At 46.1% G+C, this 24,978-nt stretch overlaps 1 protein-coding gene across 1 annotated transcript in view; it reads left to right on the forward strand.

Annotated features, from left to right (window-relative positions):
• LOC144506090 (uncharacterized) overlaps positions 1-24,772 on the forward strand; it is a 76,256-nt gene extending 51,484 nt beyond the window's left edge. The window contains exons 11-17 of the mRNA XM_078231906.1: positions 566-703; positions 793-927; positions 8,180-8,317; positions 17,520-17,600; positions 19,164-19,276; positions 20,778-20,973; positions 24,537-24,772. Coding sequence (XP_078088032.1) covers positions 566-703; positions 793-927; positions 8,180-8,317; positions 17,520-17,600; positions 19,164-19,276; positions 20,778-20,973; positions 24,537-24,772 — 1,037 coding nt within the window. The remainder of the gene's footprint in view (positions 1-565; positions 704-792; positions 928-8,179; positions 8,318-17,519; positions 17,601-19,163; positions 19,277-20,777; positions 20,974-24,536) is intronic.
• Positions 24,773-24,978: the final 206 nt, after the last annotated feature.

Consider the following 24,978-nt stretch of genomic DNA (forward strand, 5'->3'; position numbering starts at 1 on the left):
AGATTGAGGCTGGGCAGACTTCATAGAATTGCTACATAGAAGATCATAGAATCCCTACAGGAGGGAGGCCATTCGCCCCATCGGGTCTACACTGACAACAATCACGCCCAGGCCCTATCCCCATATCCCCACATATTTACTCCGCTAATCCCTCTAACCTACACATCCTGGGACACAAAGAGGCAATTTAGCATGACCAATGCACCTAACCCACTCATCTTTGGACTGTGGGAGGAAACCGGAGCACCTGGAGGAAACCCACGCAGACACGGGGAGAATGTGCAAACTCCACACAGACAGTGACCGAAGCTGGGAATCGAACCGGGTCCCTGGAGCTGTGAGGCAGCAGTGCTAACCACTGCGCCACCGTGCCATCCCTGGGCAACGTTGTACATTATCAGGTTGATGCCAGTGTTGTAGCTGAACTGGAACAACACGGTTGTGGCCTGGGCTAATTCTGGGGCATTTGCCCCTTACTGAAATGTATTAATCTTTAAAATCATTTTAAGTCAATAATTTCCAAAGGAATCCCTTTTCTAACACAGATCTTTCCTCTTTATTACAGACAAAGACAGCTGCCAGTCAGGGCAGAATGACTGTTCAGGTAATGGAACTTGTATCAGATTGAACGCAACGTACACCTGTCAGTGTAACACTGGGTTCAACGACACAAGCCCCAATGTACCTGGAAGGACATGTGAAGGTAGGACATTGTTTGAGTTTGATATTGCTTTAAATTATTGGATTAAAGTTACATTTACCCTGATAGCTGTGATTTAATTCTTGTTTCAGACATTGACGAGTGTCAGGCTAGGAATACATGCTCTGATTTAGCTGTCTGCACAAACACTCCAGGGAATTTCTCGTGTCGTTGTTTGGAAGGAACTACAGATACTAATCTGGCAAACCCAGGAACACAGTGCACAGGTAAAGAGCTGAACTGTTTAATGCAGGAGTGGTGAGAAAGTAAGGAAGGTGAAAATGTTTCGACATGAGCATTGGTGATGTGGGTGTGTAAAAACATGTTCAACTTAGATTGATCTCAGCGCCATTTTAAAGCACCTGTTTCAGCTAAATGGATAAATGACTTGCTAAAACTAACAGAGGAATGTCAAGACGAATATTATAAAGTCATGGACATTTTCAAGGCAGAACGTGGCCATTCAGCCATAACATCTGTGCTGGCTCTATGAAAGATTCTCCAATTAGTCCCAGTCACTATTCCCAGAGCCTGAAATATTTTCCTGCTTGATTATAGAATCATAGAATTCTACAGTGCAGAAGGAGGCCATTCGGCCCATCGAGTCTGCACTGACCACAATCCCACCCAGGCCCTATCCCCACAACCCCATGCACTTACCCGAGCTAGTCCCCCTGACACTAAGGGGCAATTTAGCATGGCCAATCCACATAATCCGCACATCTTTGGACTGTGGGAGGAAACCAGGGCACCCGGGGGAAACTCGTGCAGACACGGGGAGAACGTGCAAACTCCACACAGACAGTGACCCAAGCTGGGAATCGAACCCGGGTCTCTGGCGCGGTGAGGCAGCAGTGCTTACCACTGTGCCACCGTGTCGCCCACTATTATAAAACTATTTCCTGGCTTTGAAAACACTTTTTCAGGGGATTAAACATCAGTGGCTAGGCCAGCATTTATTGCCCCTGTGAATGTGGTGGAGAGTCGCTTTCCTGAACAGTTGCAGTGGATGTGGTGAAGGTGCACCCACAGTGCTACTCAGGATGGAGTTCTGGAAAGGTGATCTCGCGGCCATGCTAGCAACGAGCCCAAATCCCATGTAATGGCCATTCAATCTAGAGAAGTAGAACAAAAGAGGATTTGCGCCGACGTGATTTCGGTTTTTGATTTGATTTGATTTGATTTATTATTGTCACATGTATTGGGACACAGTGAAAAGTATTGTTTCTTGCGCGCTATACAGACAAAGCATACCATTCATAGAGAAGGAAATGAGAGAGTGCAGAATGTAGTGTTACAGTCATAGCTAGAGTGCAGAGAAAGGTCAACTTAATGCGAGGGAGGTCCATTGAAAAGTCTGATGGCAGCAGGGAAGAAGCTGTACTTGAGTCAGTTGGTACGTGACCTCAGACTTTTGTATCTTTTTCCCGACGGAAGAAGGTGGAAGAGGGAATGTCCGGGGTGCGTGGGGTCCTTAATTATGCTGGCTGCTTTGCCGAGGCAGTGGGAAGTGTAGACAGAGTCAATGGATGGGAGGATGGTTTGAGTGATGGATTGGGCTACATTCATAACTTTTTGTAGTTCCTTGCGGTCTTGGGCAGAGCAGGAGCCATACCAAGCTGTGATATAACCAGAAAGAATGTTTTCTGTGATGCATCTGTAGAAGTCGGTGAGAATCGTAGCTGACATGCTAAATTTCCTTAGTCTTCTGAGAAAGTAGAAGCGTTGCTGGGCTTTCTTAACTATAGTGTCGGCATGGGGGGACCAGGACAGGTTGTTGGTGATCTGGACACCTAAAAACCTGAAGGTCTTGACCCTTTCTACATCGTCCCCATTGATGTAGACAGGGGCATGTTCTCCTTTACGCTTCCTGAAGTCAATACTTTTCACTGTATACTAATACATGTGACAATTATAAATCAAATCAAATCAAATCAAGGTTAGCAAAGCCAGCGATGGTCCCTTTGGGGAGCCTCATTTGTGTTGGGGCTGGTGGGAGAGGGGAGGGCTGATGCACGAGAAGGGGGAAGGCAATACCTGTGAGACTTGGGGGTGGTGATGCCTTGGGGAAGAGGGAAAATGAAGCCCCTGAGGAGGGGGTGGTCTTGGGGTTGTGGGGGGTGGGGTGGAGGGTAAGATGATGCCTGTGTGGGAAATTCCCAATGCTCGCTTCATGGGTTAGGGGAAATGCCTCGATGCCTACATGGTGGTGGTGGTTTCATTGCCCCAATGCTTGAGGGGGGGGCTCCTCCATGTCCGTGGGGGGTGTGGGGGGAGTGGGGATGGGAGGGGCATTAATTATAGCAGAGATTGGGGTGTCCTTTAAAGATGACATCCCAACCTCTGTCAAGCTGGCCTTGGCGCAAACCACGCCCCCAGATTCTCTGCGCACCAAATGCCAGGAAATTTGGAGTGAAAACTTGGCTGTATTTCTGGAGAGAGACGCGATGGTTTTCAGCTTGGATCTGACACTCGGAGAAATTTTGGGAAAATTCCGCCTCACTGCTGCTTCACAGGGCCAAGGACCCAGGTCGATTCCCAGCCTCGGGTCACTGCCTGTGTGGAGTTTGCACATTCTCCCCGTGTCTGCATGGGTTTCCTCCAGGTGCTCCGGTTTCCTCCCATAGTCCAAAGATGTGCGGGTTAGGTGGATTGGCCATGCTAAATCGCCCCTTAATGTCAGGGGGACTAGCTAGGGTAAATGGGATGGATGGGACTGTGGTCAGTGCAGACTTGATTGGCCGAATGGTCTCCTTCTGCACAGCAGGATTTCTAAGATGGCATATGACTTGAAGGAAGTTTCAGATGGTTGTGTTTCTTTGTCTCCAGTGTCCTTGTCCTTCTAGGTAGTAGAGGTCGCAGGTTTGGAAGGGGCTGGTGAAGGAATCTTGGCAAATTGCTGCAATGCATCTAGTAGAGAGCACTGCTATTACTCTGCACCAATGGTGGAGTCAGTGAATGTACAATGAGATAGATGAGATGTCATTCAATCAGGCTGCTTTCTCTTGGATACTGGCGAACTTTTTCAGTGTTGGAGCTGCACTTATTAGCAAGTGTGTAATATTCCATTACATTCCTGACTTGCGCCTTGTACAAGGTGGACAGGATTCAGAAACTCAGGAGGTGAGTTGCTCACCGCAGAGTTCCTAGCCTCTGACCTGCTCTTGTTGCCATGGTCCAATGATGTGTCTGGTGAACGGTGACCCCCAGGATGTTGTTGATTGGGAATTCAGAGATGGTAATGCCGTTGAACATCACACAGCGATGGTTAAATTCTCTCTTGTTGGAGCTGGTCACTGCCTGGTACTCGTGTGGCATAAATGTTACTTCCCATTTACTAGCCCAAGACTAAATGTTGTCCAGGTCTTGCTGCTGTCATGTCCACAGCAGACATGAATTGCTGAGCAAACTAAATGCGACAGGGAAACTTGACTTTTGAGCCATAACCTTTTCTTTGTATTCTGAAAATGAGAGGAAAGCATGCTGATTTCAGCATCAGGAGGTCCAGCAAAGCTTTTGGGATTTTAAGAATTAAATGTTGATGCGGTGTCTGGCCCCTTTGATGGGTGATCTTCTGAAATGGTCACATGACCCATGCTGAGCAATTGGGAACTGAGTTGAGGCTTCACTCCAACTTGTCTAGGCTTGGCCCAGTAGTTAGACCCTAGAGTCACGTCTGGAAGCATTGAATCTTCATCATCCTGTACTTAGTTGCTATTCATTAATGAATGTCTATAATTTGTCCTTAACTGGTGGAGCCAAGCTACTACACGAAGGAAAGAAAGCTCAAACACACAGGATTATAGTCACACAGTTAAAATTAGAGTTACAAACTATTATGACCAGCCCCGGGTGGGGTTCCCCAAAAGTTATCAATCTGGGCAGGATCCCTCGATTTGTCACGTCTGTTTGGGATATACTCCTAATTGTCACAAACCCGAGTGAGGAGGGGTGACTGGCTCCATGTTGTTATTCAACCCACCCTCTGCTGGAAGCATCAAAGGTTTAATTTAAGCACATAAGAACATAAAAGCTAGGGGCAGGAGTGGGCAATTCAGCCCCTCGAGCCTACTTCACCATTTAATACCATCATGGCTGATCTCATCTTGGCCTCAACTCCATTTCCCTGCCCGTTCTCCATAACCCTTCAATCCGTTACTAATTAAAAACCTGTCCACCCCCTCCTCAGATTTATTCAATGTCCTGTCATCCGCCACATTCTGATGTAGCAAATTCCACAGACTCACAATCCTTTGAGAGAAGTAATTTCTCCTCATCTCTATTTTAAATCTTCTACCCCTTATCCTAAAACTATGAGCTCTTGTTCTAGATTGTCCCACAAGAGGAAACATCCTCTCTACGTCCACCCTGTGAATCCCCTTCATCATCTTATATACCTCAATTAAATCTCCCCCGCATTCTTCTAAACTCTTCGTAAGATAGCGATGAGATGTGAAGTAACAGGGAAGCTGTGGGTGGACACATCGTACTTCAGAATAAATAACAGATGTGATCAGCATAGATTCCATGGATTTTTTAACTACCCACATAGACATTAGCCACATTGTGAGTCAATCAGAATCCCTAAATCTCTGGCCGCCATTCCCCAGCTGTTCGTGCCCTGGCACCACTGCCAGTCAGAGCCAGTAAGAATGGAGAATTTGGCGCACAGCCAAATCTCCATTCATTACAGCAGGATGGTAGAATCCCAGCTGCGGGCGAGGTCGGAGAATTTTTTTAAAAATTCATTCGTGGGACATGGGCATTGCTGGCTGGCCATTCCTAGTTGCCCGAGGGCAGTTGAGAGTCAACCACATTGCTGTGGCTCTGAAGTCACATGTAGGCCAGACCAGGGGAGGATGGCAAATTTCCTTCCCTAAAGGACATTAATGAACGAGATGGCTTTTTCTGACAATCGACAATGGCTTCATGGCCATCAGTAGATTCTTAATTCCAGATTTATTTTATTAAATTCAAATTCCACCATTTGCCATGGCGGGATTCGAACCCGGGTCTCCAGAACATTAGCTGAGTTTCTGGATTAATAGTCTAGCGATAATACCACTAGACCATCGTCTCCCCTAAAGGCCCTCTGTTTCACTCACAAGTGTTTCCAATCTTCACTTTCAAAGATCTCACCTTGGAATTCTCCCCAAAATTTGCTCCTGGTTCCTTCATTCCAGAGTACACTCAAACATCACCTTGACAAGCACGATTTCAGCCCTTTGGCCATGCCAAGCAGAGCACTGCTGCGCCAAAGGAATACCGATTCCCCAATAGCCCACACCGCAGAATCGCCAACCTTCAGTTGCCTTCTTGGATCTCCAGGGCTTCTTCTGAGCTTACTGTTCCCTGTGGAGGCAGGGGGTGGGGGGTGGGGGGGGGGGGGGGGGGGTGTTTAGGGGGGGGGCGGTTGGGGGGGGGGAAGGTGGAGGAGTTTAGGAGGGAATCAGGAGTGGGTGGGGTCAGGAAGATCGGTGGGTGTGTCAGGTCAGATCGGATTATAAGGGGGTTTGGGCCGAGTCAGACCGGACCAGAGGGGGGGTTCGTGTGTGGGAAGGGGTGGTGAGGGAGTCGGCTGGGGGGGGGGTTTGTGTGTGTGCAGTGCGTCCTGTGCGAGATTGGTTGGGGTGTTTAAATAGTTGGAATTGACATTTTTCCTAACTCTTTCAGAGTAATTATCAGGGTAAAACTGGCAGAACCATCTGGAGTTAGCAATTTAAATCGCTTCTGGTCGGATGGTTCCCAGCCCAGTGTAATTGTCCAGAAGATGTTAGCACTTCTGGACAATTGCTGGGTAAACCTTTACATGGGAACATCCTAGAGATTCCCCAGCACATCACTGGTGTTCCCCGCCCCCCCCCCCCCCCCCCCCCCAGTGACACTGGGAAACCAGGAAGTTATGGGTCGCTGAATTTGGAGTTCCCAGCCTTGGTGTTGCACTAAATACATTCATGTTCCTTAACATGTCCAAGTTTGGACCAAAGCTGTAGTGAGGTCTCGAGATGATTGTTCCTGATAGAGTCCAGCTTGAGCATCATTGAGTCGCTATTACTCTAGAATAAAAGCAAAATCCCGCAGATGCTGAAGGTCTGAAATAAAAACAGATAGTGGCACAAAATCTCAACATGTTTGGCTGCATCTGTGGAAAGAGAAACAGAGGCCGGAATTCTCCAATCTCTCATGCCTCCGCTACCACTGTCAGTGAGGATGGAGAATTTGGCACTCAGCCAAATCTTCATTCCCTGCAGTGAGACCAGAAAGTTCCAGCTGTGGGCGAGATTGGAGAATTACGGCCAGTTTGGAGTATTCCGGCCAGAGTTAATGGGTCAGATTCTCTGATCTCGCCCGCAACTGGGATTATCCAGTCCTGCTGCAGTGAATTGAGATTTGGCTGAGCGCCACATTCTCTGTTCTCTCTGGCAGTGATGTTAGGACATGAATGGCCGGAGAATTCTGGTCTAATTGAAAATGACTCTTCTACAGAACATGATTTTTAATCATTGGCTAAAGTAACTTTTATTCCGAGTGACAGTTTTACCTAATTCTTGTTTCAGACATTGACGAGTGTCAAACTGGAAACAACACATGCTCTGATTTAGCTGTCTGCACAAACATTCCAGGAAGTTTCTCGTGTCATTGTTTAGGAGGAACTACAGATATTAATCTGGAAAAGCCAGGAACACAGTGCACAGGTAAAGATCTGAACTGATTAAACCAGGAGTGGTTTACGGAATGTGAAAATGTTTCAAAATGAATCTTGCTGATCGTTACGCCACAACAGATAGTAAATTTTGAGCTGCCCAAATCCCTCGGTCAAACTTGAAACAGCTGCCAGAATGGGTTTGCAATTTTTGTATTATGAGGAGATTTTCTGAAAATCAAAGATGAATGTCCATTACAAAAGGAAAGCTGCTTGGGCGGCATGGTAGCACAGTGGTTAGCAGTGCTGCCTCACAGTGCCAGGGACCCAGGTTCAATTCCGACCTCGGGTGACTGTCTATGTGGAGTTTGCATGTCTTTGCTGTGCGTACGTGGGTTTCCTCCGGGTGCTCCGGTTTCTTCCCACAGTTCAAAGATATGCAGGTTAGGTGGATTGGCCATGCTAAATTGCGCCTTAGTGTCCTGGGATGTGTAGGTTGGATGGATTTGCCATGGTGAATGTAGGCGTTATGAGAGATCCTCAATGGTTTCCTCAGTGTACTTATGTAAAAAAATGTGTACATATTAGTTAATTAATTGCTTACTATAGCAGGGTGGTGATGAACAGACACAGGATCATCTGGCTGTTTAGGCAAAGGAACCAGTATAATGTTGAATGAAATATATACCTGTCGGGATAATGCTGGGTTCGGAGATAAAAGCATTGCCTGGAGATATTTGTGAAAATAGGACATGGCTTGCTTTTAACAGGACTTAAAATTACTGGGTCCAAAACTTTTATTCCAAATGACAATTCTAATCTAATTCTTGTTTCAGACATTGACGAGTGTCAGACTGGGAACAACACGTGCTCTGATTTATCCATCTGCACGAACACTCCAGGAGCTTTCTCATGTAGATGTTTCCAGGGAATTATAGATACCAATCCGGAAAAGCCAGGAACACAGTGCAGAGGTAAAGGTCTAAGTGGTTCAAAGCAGGAATGATTGTACAGCGTGGAAAATGAAAGGCAGTGTGGTCTTGGGAATTTGGGTGGGGGAGGGTTTTTTTCTTTGGATTGCATTTTGGGACCAATCCCAAATCTGAAAAGCTTCCATGCCACTTTGACATTCCCAAAATACCAACCAGATAGCTCCTGTTCTGGGTCTTGTGAAAGGCACCAACATATGAAGGAAAATATTAATGAATGGCAAGTGAATTAGCTGTCATTAAAATCTGCCCTGAGGGTCAGAAGAATGGTTTTGAAGCGTTTTGAAGTGAAAAGTATTGTTTCTTGCGTACTATACAGACAAAGCATACCATTCATAGAGAAGGAAAGGAGAGAGTGCAGAATGTAGTGTTACTGTCATAGCTAGGGTGTAGAGACAGATCAACTTAATGCGAGGTAGGGCCATTCAAAAGTCTGATGGCAGCAGAGAAGAAGCTGTTCTTGAGTTGGTTGGTACGTGACCTCAGACTTTTGTATCTTTTTCCCGACGGAAGAAGGTGGAAGGCAGTGGGCCCTATTTTATCATTTTGATTCCAAGTGCTGGGTGGACTTGAAACTGGGAGTGTTACAGATCCGATTTTTAGACCCACTCTGAGCCACCCTCATACACACTCTGCCTGAAAAAAAATCAGCGATTCCGAATTCACGAATTTTTCCCTCCACCGATCTCAGGCAGAGTGGCAGTGGACTCCCCCTTCTTCCCTCCAATGATTGCAAGCAGAGAGGCAGCAGACCCACCTCTCCCCCCCCCCCCCCCCCGCCAACTGATCTCAAGCAGAGAGCCGTCGGACGCTAGGCTCTTACCTCCTTATTAACTGGAGCTCCCAAATCGGACTTCTATGTAGCATGTCTGTTTCGCGCCGATTCTGGATGGGTGAACGAGGTGTTAACGCTGGTGAATTGCCGGTAAAGTTGGGTGTGCAGCCCATTAGGTCAACTTAAATGCACGCAAATGCATTTAAATGGCCGTCGTGCCCATTTGGGGCATGGTCCCAATCGCGGCCATTTTCGGGCCTTGGTAAAGGGGGAACCGGCGTGGAGGCGGGCATGGATCGCACCCGAAAAGAAACTTGATGGTAAAATCGGGCCCAGTATGTCCGGGGTGCGTGGCGTCCTTGACTATGCTGGCTGCTTTTCTGAGGCAGCGGGAAGTGTAGACAGAGTCAATGGATGGGAGTTTGGTTTGCGTGATGGACCCTTTATAGTTTTTTGTGCTCTTGGGCAGAGCAGGAGCCATACCAAGCTGCGATACAGCCAGAAAGAATGCTTTCTATGGTGCATCTGTTAACGTTGGTGAGAATCGTAGCAGACATGACAAATTTTCTTAGCCTCCTGAGGAAGCAGAGGTGTTGGTGGGCTTTCTTAACTGTAGCTTAACTTAACTAAACTTCTTAACTTAACTAAATTGTCATCAACTTTAAAACCACAAGAAGCCTGTTCATTTGAATATTTTGAATATGGACAATTATCCTTTTTGATTGTTGGCATTCCCTTAAAGTAGTCCCCACCAAATTCTCCTCGCTTTCTACAACATAGGGTAAAATATTTATCACATCCCACCCATTAACCATCCATAGCGATAGCAATGGCTTGAACCTCTGATACTTTCCATTCCATTGCATCCATTGGAATCATTGGAATCCCTACTGTTCATCCTGAAGCCTTATATTATATTCCACCACAATTATTCTCAAAGCAAACCTTGGTCAATCATCAGAGCTGACATTGAAACACATTAGGATATCTTTATCCACGACTTAGATAATCTAATTGTACGTTACTAATTCAAGATGGGATTTTCACCTGATTAGCCTGTTCTACATTCTCTCTCAGTTGCTCTATCATTCAATTCCCATAAACTCGACATAAGGTTCTATTCTGCTGTTTCTCATCATCAACTGCGTTGTCTTTAATAATTTGATTAATTCTTTTAGCATGTCCTTCCATTACCATGTATTCGTTAGCGTGTTGTAGAAACAACATGATGCAGCATTCTGATTATTGTTCTTTACCTCAACCATTACTTGCTTAACCTGCCAGGTTAATGTTTGAAGTTTAATGTCCAAATTTATCAAATCAAGTGTGTAATGGACTGAGTTTTGCTTCTTCCCTTCTTCCTACATCATTTTCACAGACATACGGGCGGCACGGTAGCACAGTGGTTAGCACTGCTGCTTCACAGATCCAGGGACCTGGGTTCGATTCCCGGCTTGGGTCACTGTCTGTGTGGAGTTTGCACATTCCCCTCGTGTCTGCGTGGGTTTCCTCCGGGTGCTCTGGTTTCCTCCCACAGTCCAAAGATGTGCGGGTTAGGTTGATTGGCCAGGTTAAAAATTGCCCCTTAGAGTCCTGGGATGTGTAGGTTGGATGGATTTGCCATGGTGAATGTAGGGGTTATGAGAGATCCTCAATGGTTTCCTCAGTGTACTTATGTAAAAAAATGTGTACATATTAGTTAATTAATTGCTTACTATAGCAGGGTGGTGATGAACAGACACAGGATCATCTGGCTGTTTAGGCAAAGGAACCAGTATAATGTTGAATGAAACATATACCTGTCGGGATAATGCTGGGTTCGAAGATAAAAGCATTGCCTGGAGATATTTGTGAAAATAGGACATGGCTTGCTTTTAACAGGACTTAAAATTATTGGGTCAAAAACTTTTATTCCAAATGACAATTCTAATCTAATTCTTGTTTCAGACTTTGACGAGTGTCAGACTGGGAACAACACGTGCTCTGATTTATCCATCTGCACGAACACTCCAGGAGCTTTCTCATGTAGATGTTTCCAGGGAATTATAGATACCAATCCGGAAAAGCCAGGAACACAGTGCAGAGGTAAAGGTCTAAGTGGTTCAAAGCAGGAATGATTGTACAGCGTGGAAAATGAAAGGCAGTGTGGTCTTGGGAATTTGGGTGGGAGAGGGTTTTTTTCTTTGGATTGCATTTTGGGACCAATCCCAAATCTGAAAAGCTTCCATGCCACTTTGACATTCCCAAAATACCAACCAGATAGCTCCTGTTCTGGGTCTTGTGAAAGGCACCAACATATGAAGGAAAATATTAATGAATGGCAAGTGAATTAGCTGTCATTAAAATCTGCCCTGAGGGTCAGAAGAATGGTTTTGAAGCGTTTTGAAGTGAAAAGTATTGTTTCTTGCGCACTATACAGACAAAGCATACCATTCATAGAGAAGGAAAGGAGAGAGTGCAGAATGTAGTGTTACAGTCATAGCTAGGGTGTAGAGACAGATCAACTTAATGCGAGGTAGGGCCATTCAAAAGTCTGATGGCAGCAGAGAAGAAGCTGTTCTTGGGTTGGTTGGTATGTGACCTCAGATTTTTGTATCTTTTCCCCGACGGAAGAAGGTGGAAGGCAGTGGGCCCTATTTTATCATTTTGATTCCAAGTGCTAGGTGGACTTGAAACTGGGAGTGTTACAGATCCGATTTTTAGACCCATTCTGAGGCACCCTCATACACACTCTGCCTGAAAAAATATCAGTGATTGCGAATCACGCTGTACAAGCCTGTGGGCGGGGCTTATCGTGCCCAAAATCCAGCAGCTCCGATCTGCACATGCGCCAAAAAAAAGATAGAATGCTGCTCCGCTGCCACATCCCTCCCAGGCTGGGTAATGCCTCCCCCCAGTCCCCACAGACATTGCCCCACACCCATAACATTACTGATCCCCTTACCCCCCCACTCTCCTGCTACCCAGGCCGATCACGGGCCCCTCCCCCTTTTCCCTCCACCGATCTCAGGCAGAGTGGCAGCGGACTCCCCCTTCTCCCCTCCAATGATTGCAAGCAGAGAGGCAGCAGACCCACCTTCCCCCGCCCCCCCCCGCCCCCCCCCCCCCGCCAACTGATCTCAAGCAGAGAGCCGTCGGACGCTAGGCTCTTACCTCCTCATTAACTGGAGCTCCCAAATCGGACTTCTATGTAGCATGTCTGTTTCGCGCCGATTCTGGATGGGTGAACGAGGTGTTAACGCTAGTGAATTGCCGGTAAAGTTGGGTGTGCAGCCCATTAGGTCAACTTAAATGCACGCAAATGCATTTAAATGGCCGATTGGGGCCATTTGGGGCATGGTCCCAATCGCGGCCATTTTCGGGCCTTGGTAAAGGGGGAACCGGCGTGGAGGCGGGCATGGATCGCACCCGAAAAGAAACTTGATGGTAAAATCGGGCCCAGTATGTCCGGGGTGCGTGGCGTCCTTGACTATGCTGGCTGCTTTTCTGAGGCAGCGGGAAGTGTAGACAGAGTCAATGGATGGGAGTCTGGTTTGCGTGATGGACCCTTTATAGTTTTTTGTGCTCTTGGGCAGAGCAGGAGCCATACCAAGCTGTGATACAGCCAGAAAGAATGCTTTCTATGGTGCATCTGTTAACGTTGGTGAGAATCGTAGCAGACATGACAAATTTTCTTAGCCTCCTGAGGAAGCAGAGGTGTTGGTGGGCTTTCTTAACTGTAGCTTAACTTAACTAAACTTCTTAACTTAACTAAATTGTCATCAACTTTAAAACCACAAGAAGCCTATTCATTTGAATATATTGAATATGGACAATTATCCTTTCTGATTGTTGGCATTCCCTTAAAGTAGTCCCCACCAAATTCTCCTCGCTTTCCACAACATAAGGTAAAATATTTATCACATCCCACCCATTGACCATCCATAGCGATAGCAATGGCTTGAACCTCTGATACTTTCCATTCCATTGCATCCATTGGAATCATTGGAAACCCTACTATTCATCCTGAAGCCTTATATTATGTTCCACCACAATTATTCTCAAAGCAAACCTTGGTCAATCATCAGAGCTGACATTGAAACACATTAGGATATCTTTATCCACGACTTAGATAACCTAATTGTACGTTACTAATTCAAGATGGGATTTTCACCTGATTAGCCTGTTCTACATTCTCTCTCAGTTGCTCTATCATTCAATTCCCATAAACTCGACATAAGGTTCTATTCTGCTGTTTCCCACCATCAACTGCGTTGTCTTTAATAATTTGATTAATTCTTTTAGCATGTCCTTCCATTACCATGTATTCGTTAGCATGTTGTAGAAACAACATGATGCAGCATTCTGATTATTGTTCTGTACCTCAACCATTACTTGCTTAACCTGCCAGGTTAATGTTTGAAATTTAATGTCCAGATTTATCAAATCAAGTGTGTAATGGACTGAGTTTTGCTTCTTCCCTTCCCTTCTTCCTACATCACAGACATACGGGCGGCACGGTAGCATAGTGGGGGCGGCACGGTAGCACAGTGGTTAGCACTGCTGCTTCACAGATCCAGGGACCTGGGTTCGATTCCCGGCTTGGGTCACTGTCTGTGTGGAGTTTGCACATTCCCCTCGTGTCTGCGTGGGTTTCCTCCGGGTGCTCTGGTTTCCTCCCACAGTCCAAAGATGTGCGGGTTAGGTTGATTGGCCATGTTAAAATTGCCCTTAGTGTCCTGGGATGTGTAGGTTAGAGGGATTAGTGGGTAAATATGTAGGGATATGGGGGTAGGGCCTGGGTGGGATTGTGGTCAGTGCAGACTCGATGGGCTGAATGGCCTCTTTCTGTGCTGTAGGGTTTCTATGATTCTAAGATTCGAATATATGAAGTTTGAGTAAATGTAAAATCAGCCATATTCCCCTACAGGTATGTGCCTAGCATTCTGCAACTGGTTACACTAAGGTTAGCCAATAGTTTCAGTTGCAGGGATTGATGCCTTGGGATATTAGTGCAGGAATACTCAATGGGCAGCATTTTCCCGGTCCCACGGTGAGGATCTAGGAGGCAGCAGTTTGGGATAATAGAGGGGAGATATGTTGGATGGCTCCTGATGCAGTTCCAGTGCTGGGGAAGTTTCCCCGAGATGGAGGCAGATCAGCTGCCCTCCAAAAGGAGATGGGCAGTCACTTGAGATAATTAAAGGCCTATTTCTGGCAGTGGCAGAGTGCCCTAGCTCCCATCACTCCAGATTTATGGAGTGAGATTCTCAGCCTTGATTTCCAATGTTCTTTATCCCACAGAAGTACAAAACATTCTTACCAAAGATGTGCAGATTAGGTTGATTGGCCATGCTAAATCGTCCTTTAGTGCCAGGGCATTAGTAGGGTAAATATGTGGGGTTACGGGGATAGGGCCTGGGTGGGATTGTTGTCAGTGCAGACTCAATGGGCCGACTGGCCTCCTTCTCCACTGTATTCTATGATTCTAATATTCTACTCGGATCACTTTGTTCACGTGCCTACTAAGGGTTCATATTAAATATTTGATTTTCTGACTCTTGATTTATAATTGTTTAAAAATTACGTGCATGCATACACCCAAATTTCTCAAACGGCCTCCCACATAAATCTCCCTGCTCGGGACACTTAGTCAGAAAATTAACCCTCATATTTTAATGAGCCTTGCAGTAGTTCTTTGCTTACAATGATAGTTTTCTTCCTGGCCGGAATTCTTCGACCTCACCCACGTCTGGGATCCTCCAGTCCTGCTGCAGTGAATGGAGTTTTGGCCAAAGTCTCCGTCCTCACTGTCCGCAGTGGTATCGGAGAATCCTGGCTCCTCTACCTGTTACAGAGCTGGGGTCAATGTCTTCAAACTTTGCTTGCGCTCGCTCCATTATTTTCAGCTCAATAGGCTACTTGAAGGTTTGACCTGATTGTGCCAGTGGAGTCATGTGGTCAAACGTTGGTTTTTGCCCATATAACCCAGATTCATTCTGAATACATGACGGCTTCCTCATTGGGGATTCTGAGAACTCTGCACTCTCAAAGGAAGGCGATGCCCTAGTGGTTTTATCGCTGGACTATTAATCCAGAACTCAGCTAATGTTCTGGGAACCCGGGTGTGAATACCGGCACGGCAGATGAATTCAACAAATAAGTACCTGGAATTAAGAATCTACGGATGACCATGAAACTGTTGTCGATTGTCGGAAAAACCCATCTGATTCACCAATATCCTTTAGGGAAGAAAATCTGCTGTCCTTACCCGGTCTGGCCTATATGTGACTCTTGAGCCACAGAAATCATAGAAATCATAGAAACCCTACAGTACAGAAAGAGGTCATTCGGCCCATCAAGTCTGCACCGACCACAATCCCACCCAGACCCTACTCCCATATCCCTACATATTTTACCCACTAATCCCTCTAACCTACGCATCTCAGGACACTAAGGGGCAATTTTAACATGGCCAATCAACCTAAACCCGCACATCTTTGGACTGTGGGAGGAAACCGGAGCACCCGGAGGAAACCCACGCAGACGCGAGGAGAATGTGCAAACTCCACACAGTCAGTGACCCAAGCCAGGAATCGAACCCAGGTCCCTGGAGCTGTGAAGCAGCAGTGCTAACCACTGTGCTGCCGTGCCATCCCGTGCCGGGAATCGAACCCGGGACCCTGGAGCTGTGAAGCAGCAGTGCTAACCACTGTGCTGCCGTGCTGCCCTATGGTTGACTCTCAACTGCCCTCTGAAATGGCCTAGCAAGCCACTCAGCTTCAAGGGCGACCACTGATGGGCAATAAATGCTGGCCAGCCAGCGATGCCCATGTCCCACGAATGAATTAAAAAAAACAGTCACAAGCCTTTATGAGTTTATTGGGTTCCCTTTATACCTAAGACTGGAATTTTAAAATGTAAGTTTGATATAAAATAAACTACAAGGGGGCGGGGGGCACAAAACAATTTTAATAAATCCAGGAGCCAAATAAGGAGCAATTTGTTTTCTCAGAGAGAGTTAAAATGTGGAGTTAGCTTCCACAGCAAGTGGTTGAGGCAAATAAATTGGATGCTTTCAAAATAAAATTAGACCAGCACATGAGAGAAACTTAAAGCACTAATGAAGTGCTGAAAGGCTGAGATGAGTGGAGTATATACACTGCTACCGATGAGTATGCCTGAATGACTGACTATTCTGTGTACAAAGGGGCCTGAGAATCTCCTCAAAGTGACTTCATCCCCTGTTTATCCCCCAGTGATGCAATGTGCATGGATAGTAATTACCACAACATGCATGTGATAATTAGTGCCTTAAAATGAATCACTGACCAACCCATTAACGTCAAATTGCCCACAAGGATTGTTTGCCTCATATCTTCACACGCACACACATACCCTTGGGTAACAGGTGCAGGAGGTGTCAGGCAGCTGATTATCAACTTGTTGAGCTGCATTGTGCACAGTCCTTCCACGGCCATGAATTCCTGGCATGGGAACGAACCCAGCACATTCTGACTGAGCCACGAGGTGACATTCTGATGGGAGAGTTTGCGGGGGAGGGAAGTCAGAAAGCCCGTCAAGTTCCCTTTTTCATAAAAATCGGCAGTCTGTCCCATCGCGGCACCAAACTGCCTCAGGCTTATTTTTTTTCCGCCACCTTGCTCCGCGGACTCTCATTCTGAGTGTCAATCAGCCTCCCAGTGTGAGAGAGTACGTCCTGACACCAACCTCCATCTTGACATTTCTCAGTGTAAACCTACATTCCTGCATCCTCCAGTCAAAGCTGAGCGTGAAGTAGTGACCAGCATTATCCTTTCCTACTTTTAACATATCTAATATAGTCCTCCATTGTTTAGTTCTTCTCAAGTATTGAGTTAAGATTTGCTCAGGAACGGCACGGTGTCACTGCGGTTAGCACTGCTGCCTCACAGCGCCAGGGGACCTGGGTTCAATTCTGGCCTTGGGTGACTGTCTGTGTGGAGTTTGCACATTCCCCCAGTGTCTGCGTGGGTTTCCTCCGGGTGCTCCGGATTCCTCCCACAGCCCAAACATGTGCGGGTTAGGTGGATTGGCCATGATAAATTGCCCCTTAGTGTCAGGGCGATTAGTGGGGTAAATATATGGGGTTACGGGGATAGGGCTTGGGTGGGATCGTTGTAGGTGCAGGCTCGATGGGCTGAATGGCCTCCTTCTGCACTGTAGGGATTCTATGATTCTATCTTCATCACTCAATCCTTCAGCACAGAAATGTATATTAATTAATAAAAGGGTGGCATGGACCAGTTGGGCCAAAGGGCCTGTTTCCATGCTGTAAACTTCTATAATACAAGTGTTTTTTGTGCAGAAGTGTTAACATTCTATAATCAACTGATTCTTGAGCAGAATTCTTGCTCAGTATTGACTAAAATGCTTGTTTTCATTTACCTGCAGATCCTGTTACTTGTTTCAGCAATACTGGAAATATTTGTGGTTTGAATGACTGCATGATATCAACAGTCAGTAATTGCAACAGTAAGTGGATTTTATCTATGCTGATATGTCATGCGATCCCGGTGCTCTTCAGCTCCCATTCTCATTGTCTCTACAATGCTAAATGTTTCACGTGATCATTACACAATCACTTAAAGCAACAATGGCAATTGAAACTCGCTCCTCCATGTGAGGTTTCAATATCATTACAGACCGGGTGCTCTAATCAGGGGAAGTGGACCATCAGTTAGTGTGGATCCTCAGACATGCTTACTGTTGATTACAACTGCTCTTAGAATCCCCACAGTGCAGAAGAATGCCATTCGGCCCATCGAGTCTGCACCGACCACAATCCCACCCGGGCCCTATTCCCGTAACCCCACATATTTATCCTGCTCAACCCCCTGACACTATGGTCAATTTAGCATGGCCAATCAACCTAACCCGTACATCTTTGGACTGTGGGGGGAAACTGACACCCAGAGGAAACCCACACAAACTCAGAGAGAACATGCAAACTCCACACAGACAGTGACCCAAGGCCGGAATTGAACCTGGGTCTCTGGCATTGTGAGGCAGCAGTGCTAACCACCGTGCTACAGTCTGCCCAAGTTTGTTATGTATGTTGGGGCATAGCGCCTTTAAGGGAATGGGTCAGGTGACCCAGGGTGTGGGGTGATCTGCTCGGGAACCGCCCTGAGAGGGCAGTTGTTGTTTGGAGTGGGGAGCGGGTAAGACCTGCAATAGATCCCAATGTTCCCTGAAGCCTGTCTGTGGAGTGAGTTCTTGTCGATACCCCTCAGTAGTAAAGAATTTGACAATGCAACAAAAACAGAAAATGCCAGCAGATCTGACAGCATCTGTGGAGAGAGAATAGAGCTAATGTTTTGAGACTGGATGACACTTTGCCAGAGAAAAAAAAGCTTTGACGAAGGGTCATCCATACTCAAAACATTGGCTCTATTCTCTCTCCACAGATGCCGACAGACCTGCTGAGATTTTCCATTTTTGTTTCAGATTCCAGCATCCGCAGTATTTTGCTTTTACCAAAGAATTTAACAAACACTGATGACACCAATGTGGAAGAAAGCACTGTCATTTACTCATTGATCACCAGCCGGGAATCGAACCGGGGTCCCTGCTGTGAGGCAGTAGTGCTAACCACTGTGCCACTGTGCCACCCTTAGTTTGAGTTTGCTAACCCAGTGCCTTTTCTCGATTGACACTTCATTTTCAGCCCCACAGTTAAAGAGCTTCAGCATCATTACTTATTTGTTATACGCCCGGTCTAACATAGAATGTTCCTCTGGCTGCATCAATTAGCCCTTTCATTTGGACAAGTGAAATTTAAGCATAAACAGATTAAGACACTGGCATAATTTTAGAATCGTTTGGGAAGAGAATTGGAATTGGAACGATTTTAGGACAATGTTATCCTCGGTGCACTGGAACTTTTGGCATGTGAATAACTTCTCACTGTGCTGTGGAATTATTCATGTCTTGTAAAGTTAGGGCAATTTGCTCTGTTGTTTGACTATCTGATTCCAATGCAGATCCAACGTACATTGCACTGAAATAGCTAATGGTTTGTCACCGTTTGTACAGGCAAGACCGCACTCCGAATGGAAGCGACATTGAGATCCACAAAGTTCTCCAGTGATCTGAAAAACCCTGCAAGTGAAGCCTACAGGAACTTATCTGACAATTTTAGAAACACAGTAAGTTACATTGCATTTCATAATAAAAATAGAAAACATAGAAAATCGGAGAAGGAGGAGGCCATTCGGCCCCTCGAGCCTGTTCCGCCATTCATTCTGATCATGGCTGATCATCCAACTCAATAGCCTGATCCCGCTTTCCCCCCCCATATCCCTTGACCCCTTTGCCTCAAGAGTTATATCTAACTTTTTCTTGAAAACATTCAATGTTTAAGCCTGTGCTACTTTCTGTGGTAGAGAATTCCACAGGCTGACCACTCTCTAGGTGAGGAAATTTCTCCTCATCTCTGTCCTAAGCGGTCTACCCTGTATTCCCAGACTGTGACCCTGGTTCTGGATACCCCCACCATCGAGAACATCCTTCCTGCATATATTCCTGTTAGAATTTTTTAGGTTTCTATGAGACCCGCCTCCTCCCCCCCCCCCCCCCCCCCCCCCCCCCCCCCCCCCCCGCCCCACCCCCACCATTCCCCATCGGTCCTCAAAGACGTGCTGGTTAGTTGCATTGACCCGAACAGGTGGCGGAGTGTGTCGACTAGGGGAATTTCACAGTAACTTCATTGCAGTGCTAATGTAAGCCTTACTTGTGACACTAATAAATAAACCTCACATTATTCTTCTGAACACCAGTGAAAACCTTAATCTCTCCTCATCCGTCAGTCCTGTCATCCCACGAATCAGTCTAGTAAACCTTCACTGCACTCCCTCCATAGCAAGAACATCCTTCATCAGATTCGGAGACCGAAACTGCACATAATACTCCTGGTCTGGCCTCACCAAGGCCCTGTATAATTGCATCAACACATTTCTGCTCCTGTACTCGAATCCTCTCACTATGAAGGGCAACATACCATTCGCCTTTTTTACCGCCTGCTGCACTTGCACGTTTGCCTTCAATGTCTGGTGTACGATGACACCCAGGTCTCATTCCACTTTCCCCCCTCCTAATTTATGGCCATTCAGATAGTAATGTGCCTTTCCATTTTTGCTGCCAGATTGGATAACCTCACATTTGTTTGCTTCCTTTCATTAAAAAAAGCAACAATCCCCATTGTTATACTCAATGAGTTAGCACGCTAATCCTTCTAAAAGTTAAGGAGCATTAAACATGCTCTCACACTCTCTACAGATTGCACGACTCATTGGATCCTCTGTGTCCTGCCTTTCCAACTTATCCTATGTGCAGGTGCTTGGGTGGCTGAGTGTTTGGAAGGGTAGGTTGATTGAAGGGTGCTTTGGAAGAATAGATTTGTGAATAGATAGATTGATGAATGGGTTTCTGGTTGAATGGGTGAGTATTGGATGGGTCAGTTGGTGGATGGTTGATGAGTAATGGATGGATGACCGGGTGAATGGATGGTCGGTAGATAGATGGATGAGTAGGTGGATAGATAGATGAAATCCTAACTGGACGGATAAGAGGATGGGTGAAGGATGCGATGAATGGAACTTGGAAGTCTGTCTTGGTAGCAAGTAAATAATATTTGTATTCTGTTTTCAGGTTGTACCAACTACACAAACCAATCTCAATGATAACAGTTTCAATATCTCCATCATCGGTTTTCGAAATGGAAGTGTGGTGGTGCATTTCCTGGCTTCCTTGAACAACACCTCAAATGTCAACAGAAGCAGTCTGCTAAAAGCTGTTGTTGCTGCAATAAAAACGCTTGATAGGAACAGCTCCGTCTCCATAACAGGCAAGTATTATAAGAATTTACTTATAGAAACATAGAAGATAGGAGCAGGAGGAGGCCACTTGGCCCTTCGAGCCTGCTCCACCATTCATTACGATCATGGCTGATCGTCCAACTCAACAGCCTAATCCTGCTTTTTCCCCATAACCTTTGATCCCATTCGCCCCAAGTGCTATATCCAGCCGCCTCTTGAATGCATTCAATGTTTTGGCATCAACTACTTCCTGTGGTAATGAATTCCACCACTCTTTGGGTGAAGAAATGTCTCCTCAGCTCCGTCCTAAATGGTCTACCCCGAATCCTCAGACTGGACACCCCACCCTCAGGAATATCCTCCCTGCATCTACCCTGTCTCGTCCTGTTAGAATTTTATAAGTCTCTATGAGATCCCCCTCATTCGTCTGAACTCCATGAAAACAATCCTAACCTAGTCAATCTCTCCTCATACATCAGTCCCACCGTGCCCGGAATCAGCCTGGTAAACCTTCTGTGGTCAGTGCTTCCATGGACTGCCTCCCTTATTTCTTCTTTATGAGCTAAAACTGTTCCATTCATTTCTCATCCACTTTGAATATGTGTTGAAGTCACAATCCAATCCCCCCGTGACCCATTCCTCACCAGGACATTAAGACCAAGGGTGGGATTCTCCAGCCCCACCAATAGTGGGCATCATCATGGGCAGGATGGGCAATTTAGAGAAATTAACCTTCCTAATGACTTTACTTGGTGAGACCTGAGCTAGTTGTGATGGTGGCACATGATGGAGTGGGTATTACTTTTCTTGCTTTTTGTTAAGCATTGTTTATCAGATCCCAGCATGGTCAGCTGGAGAGGAGGCAGGATGGGAGGGTGGAGAATCACCTGGCTAGCCTTTGCCGAGCTTCTAGTAGACAATCTAGTAGCGAGCAGCATGGTGGCACAGCAGTTAGCATTGCTGCTTCACAGCGCCAGGGACCCGGGTTCAAATCCAGCCTTAGGCGACTGTCTGTGTGGAGTTTACACATTCATAGAAGAATATGAATTATAGAATCCCTACAGTACAGAAGGAGGCCATTTGGCCCATCGTGTCTGCACCGGCAACAATCCCACCCAGGCCCTATCACCATAACCCCACATATTTACCCCGCTAATCCCTCTCCCCTATGCATCCCCGGACACTAAGAGGCAATTTAGCATGGCCAATCAACCTAACCCGCACATCTTTGGACTGTGGTAGGAAACTGGGGCACCCGGAGGAAACCCACGCAGTCACGGGGAGAACGTGCAAACTGCACAGAGAGACCCAAGCCAGGAATTGAATCCAGGTCCCTGGAGCTGTGAGGCAGCAGTGCTAACCACTGTGCCACCATGCCGTTTATTTTTTAATCAAATCAGTTGTACTGATATATAAGAACTAGAAGCAGGAGTAGGCCATCTGGTCCCTCGAGCCTGTTCTGCCATTCAACAAGATCATGGCTGATCTTTTCGTGAACTCAGCTCCACTTACCCGCCCGCTCACCATAACCCTTAATTCCTTTACTGTTCAAAAATTTATCTATCCTTACCTTAAGAACATTCAATGAGGTAGCCTCAATTGCTTCACTGGGCAGGGAATTCCACAGATTCACAACCCTTTGTGTGAAGAAGTTCCTCCTCAACTCAGTCCTAAACCTGCTCCCCCTTACTTTGAGGCCATGCCCCTAGTTCTAGTTTCACCTGCCAGTTTCCTTGCTTCTATCTTATCTATTCCCTTCATAATCTTATATGTTTCTATAACATCTCCCCTCATTCTTCTGGATTCCAATGAGTATAGCCCCAGTCTACTCAATCTCTCCTCATAAGCCAACCCTCTCAACTCTGGAATCAACCTAGTGAATCTCCTCTGCACCCGCTCCAGTGCCAGTATATCCTTTCTCAAGTAAGGAGACCAAAACTGTACACGGTACTCCAGGTGTGGCCTCATACTGTGACAACATAACCTCGCTATTTTTAAACTCCACCCCTCTTGCAATGAAGGACAAAATTCCAGAGAAGAGAAGAGAAGAGAAACCCTACAGTACAGAAAGAGGCCATTCGGCCCATCGAGTCTGCACCGACCACAATCCCACCCAGGCCCTACCCCCATATCCTTACATATTTTACCCACTAATCCCTCTAATCTACGCATCCCAGGACTCTAAGGGGCAATTTTAGCATAGCCAATCAACCTAACCCGCACATCTTTGGACTGTGGGAGGAAACCGGAGCACCCGGAGGAAACCCACGCAGACACGAGGAGAATGTGCAAACTCCACACAGACAGTGACCCAAGCCGGGAATCGAACCCAGGCCCCTGGAGCTGTGAAGCAGCAGTGCTAACCACTGTGCTACCATTTGCCTTCTTAATTACCTGCTGCACCTGCAAACCAACTCCTTGAGATTCTTGCACAAGGACACCCAGGTCCCTCTGCACAGCAGCATGCTGCAATTTTTTACCGTTTAAATAATAATCCATTTTGCTGTTATTCCTACAAAAATGGATGACCTCACATTTACCAACATTGTACACCATCTGCCAGACCCTCGCCCACTCACTTAGACTATCTATATCCCTTTGCAAACTTTCAACGTCCTCTGCACACTTTGCTCTGCCACCATCTCAGTGTCATCTGCGAATTTTGACACACTACACTTGGTCCCCAACTCCAAATCACCTATGTAAATCGTAAACAATTGTGGTCCTAACACTGATCCCTGAGGCACACCACTGGTCACTGATCGCCAACCAGAAAAACACCCATTTACCCCCACTCTTTGCTTTCTGTTAGTTAACCAATCCTCTATCCATGCTAATACATTGCCCGTAACACCGTGCACCTTTATCTTATGTAGCAGTCTTTGGTGCGGCACCTTGTCAAATGCCTTCTGGAAATCCAAATACACCACATCCCCAGGTTCCCCATTGTCAACTGCACATGTAATGTGCTCAAAGAATGCCACCAAATTAGTCAAACATGACCTGCCCTTCATGAACCCATGCTGCGTCTTCCCAATGGGACAATTTATATCCAGATGTCTCGCTATTTCTTCCTTGATGACAGATTCAAGCATTTTCCCTGCTACAGAAGTTAAGCTAACCGACCTATAGTTACCCGCCTTTTGTCTACCTCCTTTTTTAAACACTGAAACATATGAATGATGAAGCATTTTCTGTAACCCATGATCATAGATCACATTCTCCCCGCATCTGCTGGGATTCCTCTGGGTGCTCCTGTTTCCTCCCACACTCCAAAGGTGTGCAGGTTAGGTTGACTGGCCATGCAGAATTGCCTTGGCGTCAGGACGATTAGCGGGGTAAATATGTGAGGTTATGGGAATCGGGCCTGGGTGGGATTGCTGGCGATGTAGGCTCAATTGGCTGAATGGCCTGCTATATTGTAGGGATTCTATGAATTTTGACTTATATTGAGTTACGTTGCTTGGAAACCAACCTTGTGTGGTCCACACATAATAGTGTTTCCTTTATTCTTTGTAACACCAATTCTTTCACTGCGCTGTCTAAAATTATGATAGGTTTTGTTTTAATAGTGTCACATGATCTGTTTCAGGTACAACACAACTTGTGACTATCCAACCGCAGACTGCTCCCACCATGCAGTCTAACCCTGGAACCGAGAACCTTGGCTGGAGAGTGGCTGTGATTGTTTTGGGTGCTGTAATTGGTGTGGCACTGCTAACAACCCTGGCAGCAGTTGTGGCAATGATTCATACAAAGAAAAAATCCAGGAAGTACAGCATAGATACATCTGACATTGTAAAACAAATCAGCTATTCAAATCTGTAACTGGATAGCTATAGATACATATATATATATACACATGGCTTCCTCCTGTTCCTTGTTTGTATGTTTGTATATTTTCCATAAAACCTTAATGTAGAAGTGTAGACAACTTTACCAGTTTTCTCAAGATTTGGATGCAATATTTATAATATATTATAACCTTCTGGAAAATTCTAATCTTATGCAGAATATGTAATGCTGCAAAAATT

Source organism: Mustelus asterias, chromosome 17 (genome assembly GCF_964213995.1).
Source record: "Mustelus asterias chromosome 17, sMusAst1.hap1.1, whole genome shotgun sequence".
NCBI classification, from domain to species: Eukaryota; Metazoa; Chordata; class Chondrichthyes; order Carcharhiniformes; family Triakidae; genus Mustelus; species Mustelus asterias.